This window comes from Patiria miniata, unplaced genomic scaffold, assembly GCF_015706575.1.
Source record: "Patiria miniata isolate m_02_andy unplaced genomic scaffold, ASM1570657v1 HiC_scaffold_30, whole genome shotgun sequence".
Classification (NCBI taxonomy): domain Eukaryota; kingdom Metazoa; phylum Echinodermata; class Asteroidea; order Valvatida; family Asterinidae; genus Patiria; species Patiria miniata.
In genome coordinates this window covers 7385557-7403061 of record NW_024037070.1, presented here as the reverse complement: position 1 = coordinate 7403061, position 17505 = coordinate 7385557, and the positions used below count along the sequence as shown (strand labels likewise).

Here is a 17505-nt window from a genome sequence, read left to right as displayed (position 1 = left end):
CATTGAGGAGTTATTGTATGTGGTAGGTTAATCAAAGAAGAGTGCAAGGTTATCCATGAAGCAGACTGTGCAACAACCATTGAGGAGTTACTGTATGTGGTAGGTTAATCAAAGAAGAGTGTAAGGTTATCCATGAAGCAGACTGTGCTACAACCATTGAGGAGTTACTGTATGTGGTAGGTTAATCAAAGAAGAGTGTAAGGTTATCCATGAAGCAGACTGTGCTACAACCATTGAGGAGTTACTGTATGTGGTAGGTTAATCATTAGATAACAGTTTTGTACATTCACTAGAGGGGGGAGGGGCTGTGGGGGTTTCACATCCCCCTCTAAGTGATCCCCGTTTGCTATTTCCCAGGTCTGTATCGTGACTTTGGGCGTGATCCCTGGCTGTATGGCATATACGGGTTTATGGCTTCTGACTAGCGCCCCTTGAACAAAGATATTGACGAATTGGGGAACCGCCAACATAGGGCTGGATTGCTCAGTTGGTAGAGCACCGGAACGGCTATCCGGAGGTAGCTGGTTCATGCCCCCTCCAGTCAATTTCTTTTCTCAACTTTTCAAATCATTGTTATAATTCACTGAGTCAGTTTTTCTTTGTCGTGAATTTGAAACCATAATAAAGAGTGAAATGCATTTTGACTTGATAAATTTTCAGATCGACGATGAGACAGTCTTTTCGAATGACGCAGTGTATAGTTCTATGAGCAAGCTGAGTCACCTCACACAGAGCAGTGCAGGACTCACCAGCCCTGAGCTGGATGCAGCGACTGAGATGCTAACAAGGCTGGCCAACCGAGCACTGCCTGGGTCTATAAATGATACTCAAGCTGATATATATCTAGAGGTTAGTGCCAGTGTTGTAGGACTCGAGACCAGACTCAACTTGAGTCTGTCTCTTGAGTCTGTCTTGAATCGCAGTTAGCTCAGCCTTGATTGCGACCACACAGGAAATGTTTGGCATCCACAAGAGCTAAGTGAGCCTACCATGCCTTCCCCGAGAAAACTTTTTGCAAGAAAAGCTTTTTTTTAAAATAACATGTTTGCTTTTGTTGTCGTTTTCCAGGACTTTCTTGCGATTGTGAATAATATTCTTAATCCGGTGCACACTGATGAGTGGATCTCTCTGCAGCAGGTATTGGGCTTGTTTTTCTCTTGTGGTTTTCTGTGTTTCACTAATTGCCTCCACTGGTAATTTTTCACTCAATCAAACTACAAAACAGCCTACATTCTTGACTCTAACTAGGCACACAGCAGCAGGACCCTGATGGTTATACTCAAAATATGAAAGAATGGACAGTTGCCCATTAATGCATTTTGAAAGTACAGTGAAATCTTTGTAAGTCAAACTCTGATAACGTAAAACAACTGTTAATTCAGACAAAGAATCCATTCCCTTCAGTGGGATAACAATGATATACAACCCTGCTAAACTCAAAACCCTGCTGAAGTCAAATTTTGAACCTGTTCCCTTGAGGTTTGACTTATTGAGATTTCACTGTGTGAGGCTTTGCTTCACCCACTACGCAGGGAGGCAGCTTTGCCGCGTGTCGACTGCTTCACGGGCGAGTTACCGACAGCAGCTTTGCGGGCAAGTTTGCTTTGCGGACAAGTGGCCCACTTTGCTAGTGATTCAAGCAGCCTAATTTGCATGAGCTACTTGTGAACGCACATGCATATAATCCCTTTACACTTTATAGCATAGGTTCTGATAGTATGACCACAAAGGCAAACTGCAGTGCACAGTCACAGTAAAAATATCAAACAAAATTTCATATTTTTTTTGTCATATTTGACATTTATACAAAAAACGCCTGGTCAATTATGAATCACATACAGTTACAAATATCCTTTGAATTCTTTCATTCAGACCAGTGCTGGAACCACATCAGTAATGAAAAGTGTGGAGACATTTACCAGCAGCATTGCCAGTCACTGGAACAGAAGCACGCTTAACCCGTTCACTGATGTACTGATCAACAAGAGTAATATACGTGAGTATATCTTTGTCTTTACAACTAGCACTAAGGCCAAAAAGAAAAATAAGTCGGTCTCTGGTCAGCGGGCGCGTCGATTTTAATCATGCGCGTCAATCTTTTTTTTTTCCAAAATGTTCCGCGGTAGCTCCAACAGCGCCCTCTATTGCCGCACCTCATTTTTTTTAACAAATAGCGCCAAGGAATGGGAAATTGCACCAAGGCAAATGATCGAAAGCACCAAGGATAATTATGGAGGACACCAATGTACATGAGGACACCAAAAAAGCAAAATAGTACCCCACCTTGTCTGTACAATCCAAGCTTGAAGAAAAAAAGCCGCGTCGCCACGTCAATTCCGGAACATTGGTCTGACCAGAGACCGAATATATTTTTTTTTGGGCCTAACAGCTCGATTTTGGAGAATCAAAATTTTGATCCCCGAAATTCGTTCTCTCATGGTGCTCCTAAGAATAACACAAAATCCCCAGTTTTTTAAAGGATGGTATTGTGGACTTGTACATATCCTACTTTTAGATATTCTTTCCAATTAACATAATTTCATTTAAAATTTGTTTTGTAGCCCAATTGACCTATTGCCGTTCACAAGCATTATCCAATCACAGTGTCTGTTGAATATCACGTGATATTCCAAACTTTGGAAAAACAAAAAAATTCCAAACACGTGCAATCCACCGGCATGTGTGTTTGTCCGGCCAGCTGTTAGTTGATACGCAATATGCGAAGTTGCGAATGCACATAACATTTGAAGGCTTGGCCCGAAATCACATTTTCATCTGCTGATCTTGTTCGCAACACATTGGCCAAGCCATAGGTTTTTTTTTGCTTATAAGTCATGAATTTGATATGGTTAAGATATTGCATAATTATTTCTACAGTTTCATCAATGGAATTCATTCCGAGGGATTATTTCAGCGGACAGAGTGATCTAGTGGTTCCCCAAAGAAGTGGGCCCCGGTGGCAAAGCCTTGCCGAAAAATGGCAAAGTGTGGATGATGAGGTTGCTATTCCTGAAGATCTCATCACAAATACACGTAAGGATTCTCATCACCATTTGCAGAAGCTGAAAAAAATCCTTTTTGGACCATTCATTACAGGAATTGACTTTAGAGTTTAATAAAGACTTGTTTTTAAGTGTTGCAATTTAATCTTAATTTGAATCAGAGTTAATGATGAGTACTTTCCAAGTACTTTCTGAGTACTTAGTTTATTACCAAGAATTGAGCTGTTTCTTGTGGACAACGCGAGAGAAACATTGAGAAAAAAAATTATTTGAGATTTTGTTTACCTAAAACCACTTTTTAATGAACCTTTTGGGACAGAAGCACCCTAAAAGTGCTTGAAAAGTACTCGGTGTGTACTTTCCGACTGCTGTTGTCTTAAAAGCTTAGTTGGTACACGATTCTGATTGGCTAAAGTGTTTAATTTGTTTTGGTGGGGATTTACTGTCCAGTGTCTGCATTATGCAGCTTTATCCATACCAATTACCATCTTTAATTTCTGGTACATAAAATGGTACTTTGAAAGTAAAACTCTGATTTGAATGTTTTATTTGATTCTTTTATCTACAGCTAGCTCCATGGGAGCGATGGTTTCATTTACATTGTATGACACCCTGCCAGGAATGGTTCCTATCACTGCAACTGATAGGCGAGTATTACACATCTTTTCACAATCTAGAAAATATGCATACGTGCTCTTGGGACTCGGTGCTTAAACACTACATGACACTTTGTGACCAATTTCAAGAGCTCTGTTGGGAAGGACACACTGCATGCATGTTCTGGTTTGCACCCGCATGTTGCAGGGTATGTGCGCAAGCGCGTGTATATTGCAGGGTACGCACAATTTACTAGGGGCCGACTTCACGAAACTTGTCTTATCTTGCAGCTCATCGTAGGACTTAAGAGTCCCGTTCCAAGACTCATCTAAGCTAAGATACATCCTAAGACTGATTTCACTAAACCCATCTTAGGCTGATGGCTGTTTCTTCCTCCAAACTATAACTCTAGGCCGATGCTCGTCTTGAATGGCAATGATTTCGACATTGCCACACATTAACGCACACATTAACGTACACATTAATGCACACATTAATGAGATAAGATGACCCTCAGACCGATCTCAAGTTAAGACGAGTACAGCCACGTTGCTGAGGAAGTTAGAATGTGGAAACTTTTGTTGAAATATGCTGATGCAGTAAGTGTACCCCCCCTCCCAATAAAGCAAAGGTATTCCAACTCCCTTAAAAAGACCTAGTTTACTTAAGATAACAATTGTTGTTCAAAACAAACTTGCATGATAATCTATGAAGGTTTTTTCCCTGATATTCTTATTTTTGTGTAGGTTTGCAAAAGTAGAAGGGAAAAGCCTTTGGCTGAACAGTCGAATACTGTCTCTTGGAGTTGAGCCAGCTTTTGAAGAAACTCTTGACGAACCCATCTTGATAACACTCACACACCAAACGGTAAGTGCCTGATGGACTGATATAGCTTCAAATGAACAGATTGATCGTGAGGTGCTAAACTGCCCTACAATAAAAAAAAGACCAATCATTAACCATAAACACCTGTACTACACTGTACACTCAACCAAAAAAGAAGGGCCCCTAAAATACTTTTTTGTCTAACTCAAAAACTACTGGGCACATCTTGCTCAAATTACGACTGATTAGTACAGAAATTCCTTAGCAATCCAGCCGTACTCTTTGTTTGGCCAAAACAGTGATTATATGTTCAAAATTATTCAATTGATGACAAATGGTACCGAAAAAAAGTTGCACTTTTGTATACGTGCAAGGTGAGTGTGAACCACAACTTGCACGTATACAAAAGTGCAACTGTGGTTTTATCATCTGAGGGGCTTAAATACAGAATATCCCACATCACAGCAGTCAACACTTGTTTTGTTACATCGTGCCAATAAGTCAAAACGATAAATGGTTGTAACTTACTGTGTGAGAAATCAATTAAATCACTGCGATGTAACCTTTGATAAGGCCACAAAAAAAATATTCGGTCTCTGGTCGGCGCGCGTGTCGAAATTAATCATGCGCGTCAACTTTTTTTTTCTGCAAATTAACACGGAAGCTACAACAGCGCCCTCTATTGCCGCACCTCAAATTTTTGTACCAAGGAGCACCAAGGAATGAGTAAATTGCACCAAGGCAAATGATAAAGGGCACCAAGGCAAATGATGGAGGACACCAATGTATAATGAGGACACAAAAAAGCAAAATAATACCCACCTTGTTCGTACAATTGAAGCTTGGAAAAAAAAAAGCCACCAAAAAAAAAAAAAAAAACGTGTCGCCGCATCAATTCCGGAACTTCGGTCTGACCACTAAGACCGATTTATTTTATTTTTGTTGGCCTAACTGAAAGTTTTGATGTCCTGCTGGACATGACACTGAGCGTTTGACGTTGCAGTTCTCATTGCGCAAAGCTAGTACGCCGGCAGGTTAGCACCCAATGAATGAAGTGCGATATCACCATGCATTTAAATTGTCCAGACACGTGGCCGTCCTAGACCAATGCAATTACTGTATTCAAGCACACGATATAACAATGCTGTTTCAATGCTGAGCGATGTTCAAACAGCAGTTTAAAACCGCCCATATGATGGCTCTCAATCGGTAGGAATAGGTAAACTGTCTCAAGTATATGAGTATTTGTTGATTATACTAATTATGTTGGTTGCCTGAATGTATTCTTATCTGCATTTCCTTTACACACAGCGAGTGATTGACTCAAAAACAGAAAAAGCTGTGTGTGCATTTTGGAAGTTTGATGTTCCGTGAGTACTGTCCATTTTAACCAAATATTTGTACTGTGAATTGATTGATAGAGAAACCTCTAAAACAATGAACAGACCAGTGGTGTATCCAGCTGGAGGTTGGGGGAAGGAGGGTAACCATCTCCCACCAACTCCCCAACAACATTTCACCTTTTTGGGGAGGATCAGCGACGAAAGCAGCAGCACCTCACAGCTTACGAACCACAAAAAAAATGAAAACCTAATTTTCAGAAAAATGTCAAATTTTGCACAACCCAACCCCAAACCCTGGATATCTGTTACTGATGCAGAGGACACTCGCAGAGTTTTTATAGACTTTTTATGCTCTTTGCAAACACATTTTTTTCTAAAGGCAACTTTATACTTAACACAAATTTGAAGGAGCGATTATATGTTGAGAAGCATTTGCAGGGAAACTTGCCAGAGTTGACATTTGTTCAACTTTTACAACTTTCATCATGAATACTAACCAATTATGACACCATAAAAAAACATTCCATTGACTTAATTCCCTATATTATGAACTATGAATCGGCCTTAAAAAGGAAGCCTAAAGTGTTGTCAAAAATCTCCTCTTGTTCTGATGAGTACCTTCCGAATCTGACTGAAGATTAGTGTATGTTTCACCAATGATTATTTGGCTGGTTCCAGACACACCATTAACGGAGCATGGGATAGTGAGGGTTGCGAGGTGCAGAGTACCAGTCAGACACAGACAGTGTGCCGTTGCTACCATCTGACGAGTTTTGCTATTATCGTGGAACCCCAACCCCTAGTGGTAAGACCAGCTCAATTTATTGGACAGCATTTCATGTTGATCCTCCACATCCTTGTTTCCAGTTTCTTTTCTCAAAGAGTCATGGAAACAGATTCATGGCAAATTATTGAGTGTTATTTCCATGAAATTTGTATGTACAGGGCGAGTAAAAAAAAAACGAAGCCCAAATGTTGGGACTATTGTTTTATTGTTCTGCATGTGGAACTTTTAAAGAGGTTGTGGAATGCTCAAAGACATTTCCGTCATTTTTCGGGTATATGTAGCCTAAGGTGTGATGAAATAAAAACGACTATTGTTTCTGTCATGAAATGAATACAAAAGGTACTTTTGAGAGCTGTTTTTCAGGTCCTGTTTCAACCCGAACGTGCAATTTGTGTAAAAGTCGTCGTTGGGGGCAGCAAACAAAACACAGTAAATCGTGACGCAATAAATAGGACTCCCTATGCAGCGTAGTATAAACAAGTCCTGTTTGTTACGTCACGATTTTTCTGATTTTACAAAGAACCCGACGACTGTTGATTTCAATTATGCGCTCGCCGACCAACAAATTACTTGATGAATTTCAGATTTATAAACATATAAACACACATTACAAAAGAATGGGAGTTTGTCATTATGATATATATGGGTCTACTCTACAATAAAAAAATATAAAAAACAAAACGACTTTCAGCGTTCCACAAAGTTAAAATCTAGGACATAAAAGCCCAATTCATAAGCTTTCAATTAGTACAAGAATCATTCAAATCACTCATGTACTTTTTAAGTTACAGAATTTTAAACACAACCACCGTTTTAAAGTTTTGTCCACGGATCACAAAAAAGGTGTGCGTTCTTTCAGCAAAACGAGAACAATTCACACATCCCCGTGTGATTTGTTTTCGTTTTGCTGAAAGAACCCTCAACTTTTTTGTGATCCGTGGACAAAACCTTAAAACGGTGGTTGTGTTTAAAATTCTGTAACTTGAAAAGTCCATGAATGATATGAATGATTCTTGTACTAAAGGAAGGCTTATGAATTGGGCTTTCATGTCCTAGATTTTGAAAGTTTTAGATGATGCAGAACTTAACTAAAACAATGGTCCAAACATTTGGGATTCGTTTTTGGACTCGCCCTGTATTGTCTTATAATTGACAATTGTTGACCGCTGTGATGTGGTACCCAGCACTCTATGGTTTTATTGATTTAGTCCAAGTGCTAATGGATGCTAATTTTGTTTTTATGAATTTGTTTCAGAAGCTGAGTGAAGACACAATCATCCTGCGATGGCTGGTGAGATGTCTGGTAGGACTGTCTGTGTTTCTGCTCCTAATTCTAATCATCACTTACATCATGTCAAAGTAAGTGAGCAAAGACAATCAAAGACATGTAGGAACATTGGTAATTAACAGTGTTGATTCGAGTACTCTTTTAGAGTACTCGTACTCGTACTCGAATGTCAAAGTACTCATACTCAAAATGACGGTACTCGTACTCAGGCAGCAAAGTAGTCGTACTTGACATGTCAAAATTGTACTCGATCATTAAGGCACTCGTACTCGAAAAGCAGTACTGAAAAAAAATGGTATAGCTTGACTTACCACAGCCGTACTCGTACGTGAAATAAAAGTACTCTACTCAGAAGTACAAGTACTCATACTCCTACTTGTACTCGGATATACAAGTACTTATACTCGGAGACTCGTACTCGTACTCAGCAACCTAAGTACTTGGCAGTACTCTGTACTCGGGAAAAAAGTACTCGACTACAACACTGGTAATTAACCAGAAACAAACTTAACCGATTTATTGAGAAAAAAAAACCTTGTTGTGTTTGAGTGCATTTTTATGTCTGTCACCAGCATCACACTACCATTTTGACCCAGTTTTTGGACATTATATACTGTTTTATGTTTTATGATGGAACTGAATTATAAGCACAAAATAAGTTTACATTTGACCTGATCCCTGTAGGCGTGTGCACACCTTGCGTCATTCCATTCATCTCAACCAATGCCTGGCGTGCCTCATAGCATCGGTGGCGTTCGGCCTGTCAGAGTTTACAAGTGACAGTGAGGTGAGCTGATATTAAACTTTGCTCATTCACAAAGCAATTGTAGTTAAGTGTCTTGCTCACGCACAGAAGTACCATGTTTCCCGTCAGGACTTGACAGTACGGGTACAATGGTGCTTGTGTTCTTGGGCAAGACACTTTATCGCAATTGCCTCTCTCCATTCAGGAGTATAACTTTAACCATCTGACCACGGCGCTCCATCTTGTAAAACAATCTTTCTTTCTTTCTTTTTTCATCACCAGGTCTTGTGTCTAGCCTCTGGTGCCGCCATGCATTACTTCTACCTTGTCGTCTTTCTGTGGTCGACCATGGAGACATGCCAACTGTACAGGGATACCACTGTAGGGGGCATGGTTACCAGCGACGCCGTTAAGGGTTTTGCCGTGTGCAGGAATGGGATGGGATACTACATGATTGGGGGATGGGGTATGAAGTCTCTTCACAGACAAGTTGTAATCTTTTTCGTTCTAAGGGCCCATCTTAATTCATATCTGGGACGAGTTCTGGACAATTTGCAGTTACAATCATTATTCATAAGATTGAATTTTGCGTCGGGGTGATATAAATCAAATAAGGTTTTGCCCTTCACCGACGTTTAAACACTGTATACTTGGTGAAGGGCAAAACCTAATTTGATTTATATCACCCCGGCGCAAAATTCCATCTTATAATAGTTTATGCGGTACCCGCTGCTATGTACATCAGATTCAAACCAGCCAACCGATCCCATTAGCTCGGTGGTCGAGTGGTAAGACATCTGCACTAGAAAGCAGGAGGTTGTGGGTTTGAGTCCCATCCGAGTGATTTTTTCCAACTTTCACTCGGGAGGTAACACACTGAGTATACAGTGTTTAAACGTCGGTGAAGGGCAAAACCTAATTTGATTAATACTTATTCACTTTGTAAAAAGCTCTGCATTTCAGGGGAAATTTTTCATCAGCAAGTGCTTGACTCACCAACTTTGATAACCTAATAGAAAACAATATTAGTGACACTGGAGATCACTCATTTGTCTTAAATTCTGTCCCAATTCACAGCGTTCCCTTTAGATTTTCACCACGTATGTACATTTAGTATGTACCGATCTATGTACTGATCTTCTCTGCTTCTGTCGGCAAAACATCAAATTAATATTACTGGCTCTTTTAAAAACTTAAATTTTAAAATTGAACCAGCATTTTGTTGAGACAGGTAACGTTTAAAGATTTCTGGCTAATAAGAAATATATAATCTCAAGTGCATGTGTTCATCTTTTCATCCTAATCAGGAATTCCTGCTGTAGTAGTTGGCTCTGTCCTGGCTGTTTCCCTACAAGCGTACAAACCTCAGGCTTATGATCTGTAAGTGACTTCAAATGTGACTTTACAGTACTGTGCCACTTAATTTAGTGCGTTTCCTGTACAATTTTGAAATTCATCCCAAAAATACATACCTTTTCTAAATTGCTGTTTTTTTTAGCGGTACAAACATTATTCACTTTTGAATGAGACATTGACCCAAAAAAAAATCGGCCCATGTTTAGTTACATGTATCTAATTATTACTTTACAGTTAAGAATTATTGGCTGCCAGACATCAATGTCATTCTCATGTGGTAGACTAGCTGGTTCCTGCCAGCAGCGTAGCTACGGTTCATGCCTCCCCCCCTAGTAGCCCCCCCCCCCCCCTAGTAGCCCCCCCCCCCCCCTAGTAGCCCCCTCCCCCACAGAAATTTGGCATCCGGAGAAAAGCACAGCTGTATGATATACCATGATTAGCTACAAGAACATAAAGTCAAATTTTCAATGTCTTTGTGATTTGTGTATTCAGCTGTTGGTTGGTTGAAGAAGATGGAATGCCATGGGCATACTCTACTCCTTGCTGTGCGGCTCTATGTGTGAGTACATTCTACAGATACTCCTTCATGGAGTATAGAGATCATGGTTTTAAAAAAGTGTCAGAAAGTGAAATATTTCTGGTCACAGCTTTATTCAGCAAACTTTTTAATTTTAACGGATAATTTTGAGTAGTGCCCACATTATTCACAAGGCAAGCAAAAGCAGATTATCAGATTAAGATTGGTGTATTTTTCAAGTTCCAAGTACTTCATAGCGAGACATTTTTTTGGGGGGGGGGGGTACCAAAACAGTTTCCCCAAAATATCAATTTGCATACCAAATGTGTGACAAGACAAGCCTAGTAAAGTTGGTGCAAACGTTCTATTCAATTGACCTATCGCCGTTTGCGAGTCAGCCACGCCCCTTAGACAACCCTAGATGGAATTTTGTCCGTTAAATTTCATTTGTCTCAGATTTTGCGCATTCTGCGTGTATTTGTAAATCATATAAATTGGACAATATTCACAAGCTGCGTTGACACGATTCTTCGGTTAATTGATGAATTGATTCATAATGGCCATTCAATCTATTCATGCAATTGGTCTACACACCGGGCCAGATTTAGCCCATTATGAGGTAATCCTGTACAATAGCACTGCCTGGCTGTCTTCACCAGCCAGTGACTAGGCTAATTCACAAGTGACAGTAACTCGGGTAACTGAGGTATACAAAGGAGACCGTAGAATTGCCCTCTGGGACCTTATTTATTCCTGATTTGTTCCCAAGACACGACCCAGTCTCGGTTGTAATTGGACTATGACATTATGATGACTGATATGTATGATTGGTTTTGGCAGGTGAATATTTTTATCCTGATAATGGTGAGGAGGGGAACCGACAGTACGGTGCGCAAGCTGGATAGAACCACTGGCTTTAGGTAGGAATCCAATAGCAACATGAATAGCATTAAAGATATAGTCCATCATTTGTAATTTGTGCATTTTGTTCGTTTGAAGCAACAAAAGTGCTCAAAATCTAAAGAAGGGTACTGAACATTGTCTAACCTGATGAAGTTTCAGCTCAGCTTCAGCTGTATATTCCGAGAAAAACAGCATTCTAGGATCTCAATTTCAAATCAAAAGTTGCTGAATCATGTTTTAAATTGGGCCTGAATTCAGCATCCGAGACACATTCTCACTGAGCCGATTGCAGTTACGCGATGTCGCGCACTGATCCGGCGAATTATAGCAACCGCGTGTGCGTTGTGCCAATGCTTGCGCGCGCTTTGCCGAATAACAAAACGAACTATTAATTTAAATTTCCTATGGTGCGTCTTAAGAAGCACCGTTGGAAAGGCCTTCTTTCGTTGATTACTTCAAAATGACAGCTTGCCAGAAAGAATAATTTCACAGTGAGTTTAGTCCACTTACTATCTTTCAACCAAGTATGTTTTTCAACAATAATTACGCCAGCTACTTTTTAGACTGAAGCTGCAAATGATGGACTATAGCTTTAACATGTGGACTCCTATATCAGTATTCTTGTCCAACTGGATCGATTCTGTGATTATGGGTAGAAAATCCATCGCTTTGTAAGTCAAAATGCTGGCAATACCTATGATGCAATTGATTAAATCACTGACAACTGAAGTGTTCATTACTATGACATGATGCGATTATAAAAGAAAAGGTCAGCATACAAAGGGTGTTTCATGAGACAGTGTTTGGTCAACACCAGTTGCTCACATAATGGAGTGTCGGATTTTGATTATAAATGCAATGGAATTTTAATACATTTTAGAGGAGTAGAAAGTTGCACAAAATATGTTCCTAAGAAAAAATCATGTCATAGGCCCTTTAAATATCTCGTTTGGGAATAGTATACAAATATTGAGTGGCTCAGCGTGGAATGGGAGGAATATTATCGCAAGGTAAAATCTTGACTTTTCCATTTCACGAGGCGAAGCCGAGTGAACTGGAAAAGTCCAGATTTTACCGAGCGATAATATTCCTCCCATTTCACAATTTAAAGCCACTCAATATTTGTTTTATATAACTGACATATAGATCCTTGTCATTTGATACATTTGAACTCTTTTTCAATACGAAACTGGAGGAAAATCTATTTCTCTAGTCCAAACCACCCCTTCACGAAAATGTTTGAACCCAACGCTGTAGCGCTGGCTCTTTGGAACAATACGCGCTACGCGCAACGCTGAACGCGCACACCAGCATGCATTTGCACACAAATACCACGTCATGATCCTAACTGTTGAATAGTATTTCCCATTCCCCATGGGCGGATAGTACTTTTTGAGCCGCGGCGTGAATGGGAGCAATAACGAATGTCATGTGATATGAGTTCCACCAATCAAATGGCTAGGATCTGTATGTCAGTTATATAATTCCATATGTCCAACTTTCCATCTGTATTTCATCCTGCACTCCTGTGTTGTTGGTAAAACAATTAATCCTTGAAACTTATCTTCCCCCCACCCCCAGGTCCAGTGTGCGTGCAACCATTATCCTCAACTGTCTGTACGCTATGACTTGGGTGGTGGGCTGGAAAGCGATCTACGGTGGCCCATTGTGGACAAGTTACTTGTTTGTCATCCTGAATTCACTTCAGGTAAAGCCTGAATTTGTATACATGTAGATGGTTTTCTGTTAAGAGAATAATTTCAGCAGCATTTTCAGCTTTTTGACCAGTATTTACAAGAAAAGTATGACATTGACAAGTAATATTTAGAATAACTAACAATTTTTGAAACCCTTAGTGGGAGGGACGTCCTAGTACTTCAGTAGCCGAAATAGAAGTCTATTCTCCCTTTGGTCAGTTAAATAAATCACCCAAGATGTGTCAAACATAGAGTAAACTCTCTCACCATCTTCTTTTGCTTTCCTCCAGGGGTTCTTTGTGTTTGTTCTGCAAGGAGTTTGTAATGTCGAGGTAATATTAGTTTATTATTTACATATGCATTTAAACACAGTACCTGTTCAAAGAGACGGCAGTGGGAAATATGATTTGTTTTTTCAAACCTTTTGTTTTTCTCCATCTCTTAATATCTTAGTAAAATATGCAGGCATTTTTCTCGGATCAGCTGATTTCCTCTTTTTTTTCAATTTCCTTGTCATTAAACATTCTTCTGAAGTCTTGGAATTTCCTCTTTGTTTCGTGACTGTACAGTTGCATTTCTGAATAAAAAAAAGCATTTGAATGGTTCAGGCATTTAACAACATGTAATTTTTACCTTTGACAAATATTTATTTATTACTCTCAAGGGAACCTTGTAGCAATCTTTCAACAGAGTCATAGTTAGATTCATCCATATATTAAATTACTGGAGTGCCAACTGACTGTACCAAATGAAGCCTGCTGGGCACATCATGTTTGTGCACAAACCTATGGAAAACTAAAAAATTTAGTACGGCTTTAGTACAGCTATTGTGTTCATACTTTTAAGAGATACATTTTCAGAAGTCATTTCTGAAAGCTTGATTTGAATTTTCAGATCAATTGACTACATGCAGTCAATGGTGACTTCACGTTATTTGGTCAATTTCAAATTCTCAACTATTTCACTGCCTGAAAACAGCTTAACCTTTTTTTTTTTCAATATTAATTATTTTGTATTTTATCTTTGGTATTTTATAATTACAGCGATGATTTTCGATAATTTCACCAGATTTGTTTTTCTTGTCAGGTGCGAGCAATCCTGTGCCGAGACGATCCAGATCTGGAGCTAGCATTGGCTAACGAAACCCCACTTGTGAGTCTTTCTGTAACTAATGAATATTCATGACCAAGGGTCAGGTGACTCAAAGCTTGTAGCCAATAAGCAGTTGGTTCTACATGGGACTAACTCGCGTTTCAATCTGATGCTTATCTGACCTTGCAATCAAAGAACATTTTTGCAGATCTGGAGCTACATTGGCCAACCCCACTTGTGAGTCTTTCTATAACTAATGAATATTTATGGCAAGGGTCAGGTGACTCAAAACTTGTAGCCAATCAGCAATAGGTTTCTATATGGGACTAACTCACATTTAAATCTGATGCTTATCTGACCTTGCAATCAAAGAACATCTCACATATCTGGAACTGGTAATGGCCAGTGAAACTCCACTTGTGAGTCTTGTAACTATTGAATATTTATGAGCAAGGGTCAGGTGACTCAAAACTTGTAGCCAATCAGCAATAGGTTTCTATATGGGACTAACTCACATTTTAATCTGATGCTTATCTAACCTTGCAATCAAAGAAAATCTCACATATTTGGAACTGGTAATGGCCAATGAAACTTCACTTGTGAGTCATTGTAACTATTGAATATTTATGACCAAGGGTCAGGTGATTCAAAACTTATAGCCAATCAGCAATAGGTTTTTATATATGGTTTAAGGACTAACTCACATTATAATCTGATGCTTATCTGACCTTGCAATCAAAGAACATCTCACATATCTGGAACTGGTAATGGCCAGTGAAACTCCACTTGTGAGTCATTGTAACTATTGAATATTCATGACCAAGGGTCAGGTGACTCAAAATCTTTAGCCAATCAGCAATAGGTTTCTATATGGGACTAACTCACATTTAAATCTGATGCTTATCTGATATTGCAATCAAAGAAAATCTCACATATCTGGAACTGGTAATGGCCAATAAAACTCCGCTTGTGAGTCTTGTAAATATTGAATATTCATGACCAAGGGTCAGGTGACTCAAAACTTGTAGCCAATCAGCAATAGGTTTATATATGGTTTTAAGGACTAACTCACATTTTAATCTGATGCTTATCTGAGCAATCAAAGAAAATAAGGATAAGAAGAAATTGTTCATCTGATTGTGATCTTATTTTCAGGTTTTGAAGAAGCCACGTGAAGAGAAAAGGCTTTACCGTAAGCGTATTTTCACAATTGTTATTACGCCCATCATTAATATAGCAAAATCACCATTAATGCATGAACTACATTTGTGGTGCATTTGGTTAAACCTGTCATTTCTGGGCAGAGTTGAAATGGTGATATGAACTAAACGCCCCACCCCACCCACCCCCACCACAAACTCAACATCCATTGAGCAACAGATGATTATGACAAGTCTTTTTGTTTGTTTATTTGTTTGGTAAAGTTACACCTTCAACCAATTGTCCTGATAAGCCACGCCTACTATCAGCGAGGAAATCTTCACATCAGATCGTCTACTAGTCTTCATTGAGTTTGCTTTGCTCCAAAATTTGACAGGACAGTGCTGGTGCAATTTTTACTCCACTGCTGTTGTATCTTCAAGATGGGTCTGTTTGTTTATCAGTGATTTCTGATTTACAAGTGAGCGAGTTACAATTCTACAAACTTACAGATCCATAAATGTGCATACAGCATCATGGATTATCCAGGTAGAAAATAAAAAACTCTCAGGCAAAAAAAAAAAGTCTCCGGTTTCTGGTATGCTCGCACGTCGCTGTAGCCATGCACGTCGGCAAAATGAAAAAAAAAAAAGTTTCAATGAAAGATGGTTTCTCAAAACAGCCAAACTCACTGGTTTGACTGGAATCCTGCTGCTGCACAATTTTAACGTGTTTTTAGATGGGGTTACGATCGAGTATAAGCTTTATATGGCCTCTCTGGACTCCCACATGTTTGCAGTAAGTTTAGTCAGGCACCATTTGCAGTAATCAGCCGAAATTTGAAGAAAAAAAAAACGGTTACAAAAAAAAGCCGCGTCGCCGCACCACTTTTGGGGCAAGCTCCATACCAGAAACCGGAGACTTTTTTGGGGGGCCTAAGCTCCCTCTTTTTCACAGCTTTAAAAAAAAATATGTCCCACTTTTATAGATACATATTTTGAGAGTACAGTTCATTAGCTTTTCAACAATGAAAAAAAATATAGTAAATACTTATTGAGTTATGGCCAATTCAAAATAAGCACCGATTTTAACCTGTCCACGATCTCAGTTGTCATTTGTCGTTTGTCAGGAATGAAATAGATTTGGGGCGAGGGAAGTTTTGTTTTCTTTAATATTTACTCTTTTATTTATTTGGTTCTTTTTTTATTTGTTATTTTTTGCAACAATGGTTATTTATCCTTTTGGAAGTAATGGTAGCCCTGAAAAGGACTGTTTGGTTAACTTCTTGGATGTTTACTGTGGTCTCTGCCCTCTACTTGGTAACCTCTTTCACGGATGCAAGTTTCGGCCCGTGTTCTTATTGCGGCAGTCAAACTATCAGTCGCGTGGACAAAATGAAAAAGCGGTATACTTGTTTTCAATTGCCCGTAACTCAATAGATTATTTACCCAATTGGAAAAAGTTTCTCGTTGAAAATCTAAATTATTGTTCTATATGCACAGTTATTTGCGATGTAATTTTTTAAAGCTGTGTAAAAGAGGGCGCTTTAGGGATTCGGTTTTGTTTTAGACACTCTTGATGACAGTCGGCTATTGGGAACCACCAGAAATGTTTCAACTTTCAAAGAATTAAGCATACACGTCAAATTTGGCTTGACTGGTTGTGTTACATGGATTTCCTTAGTAGCCCAAGAATGGCTTTGTATGAAAACCTTTATTGTGAATGCATATTATTTATCTATAGTTGTATATTAAGATATTGATATTTAATATATTACCATGCTATTACAGCGTAGCTTACAAGTGAACAGCAACTTCTTAATGGTTGCCAAGCATAGTTTTTGAATGGCATTTTTAGAAATATCTAAGTACAAAAAAATGTACTGAGTTCTTTTACTGAGGTTATTTTTTTCATTTGTTTGTGTATGCTGTCTCGTGGTAGGCATTATTCAGATATAAGATAATGCAGGACAACTTGTGGAATGATGAACAACATTGAAGGTTCATAATTTTAGTGTACAGCAATGTCTTACCTTACTAGGTAGGAGCTGTTGTGGCAGCTACCTATTCTCTAAAACTATAGGCCCTAGGTTTTCCCGGTTATTTAAAAACATTTTCCCATAAAATTCATCAACTCTACCAGGCAGTTTTGTCCGAGAAAAAAAATCACACGCTTTTACCAAAATCATTTATTCCTTTACCATTCAATCTAAA

At 39.0% G+C, this 17505-nt stretch overlaps 1 protein-coding gene and 1 long non-coding RNA gene across 2 annotated transcripts; both read left to right on the top strand.

Moving 5' to 3' along the window:
* Positions 1-106: 106 nt before the first annotated feature.
* LOC119739101 (cadherin EGF LAG seven-pass G-type receptor 2-like) lies at positions 107-14109 on the top strand. Its single transcript, XM_038213933.1, has 18 exons — positions 107-253; positions 661-849; positions 1069-1137; positions 1873-1996; positions 2878-3033; positions 3571-3649; positions 4346-4466; positions 5736-5794; positions 6446-6572; positions 7810-7913; positions 8527-8629; positions 8870-9053; positions 9895-9967; positions 10436-10502; positions 11301-11380; positions 12945-13071; positions 13351-13392; positions 14104-14109. The coding sequence occupies exons 2-18, from the start codon at positions 706-708 to the stop codon at positions 14107-14109; spliced, it is 1665 nt and encodes a 554-aa protein (XP_038069861.1). The 5' UTR covers positions 107-253; positions 661-705.
* A 35-nt stretch (positions 14110-14144) lies between these two features.
* On the top strand, positions 14145-15836 carry LOC119739139. The gene is made up of 3 exons (XR_005272537.1): positions 14145-14212; positions 15308-15344; positions 15577-15836. It is a non-coding gene; the product is annotated as an uncharacterized LOC119739139 (long non-coding RNA).
* Positions 15837-17505: the final 1669 nt, after the last annotated feature.

Excerpts from the sequence above, each read along its gene's own strand:
- LOC119739101 (XM_038213933.1), top strand. The coding sequence starts at position 706 with ATGAGCAAGCTGAGTCACCTCACACAGAGCAGTGCAGGACTCACCAGC. Across the intron at positions 5,795-6,445 it reads TTTTGGAAGTTTGATGTTCC|ACACACCATTAACGGAGCAT; the intron begins GTGAGTACTGTC and ends GGCTGGTTCCAG. Across the intron at positions 13,072-13,350 it reads TCATCCTGAATTCACTTCAG|GGGTTCTTTGTGTTTGTTCT; the intron begins GTAAAGCCTGAA and ends GCTTTCCTCCAG.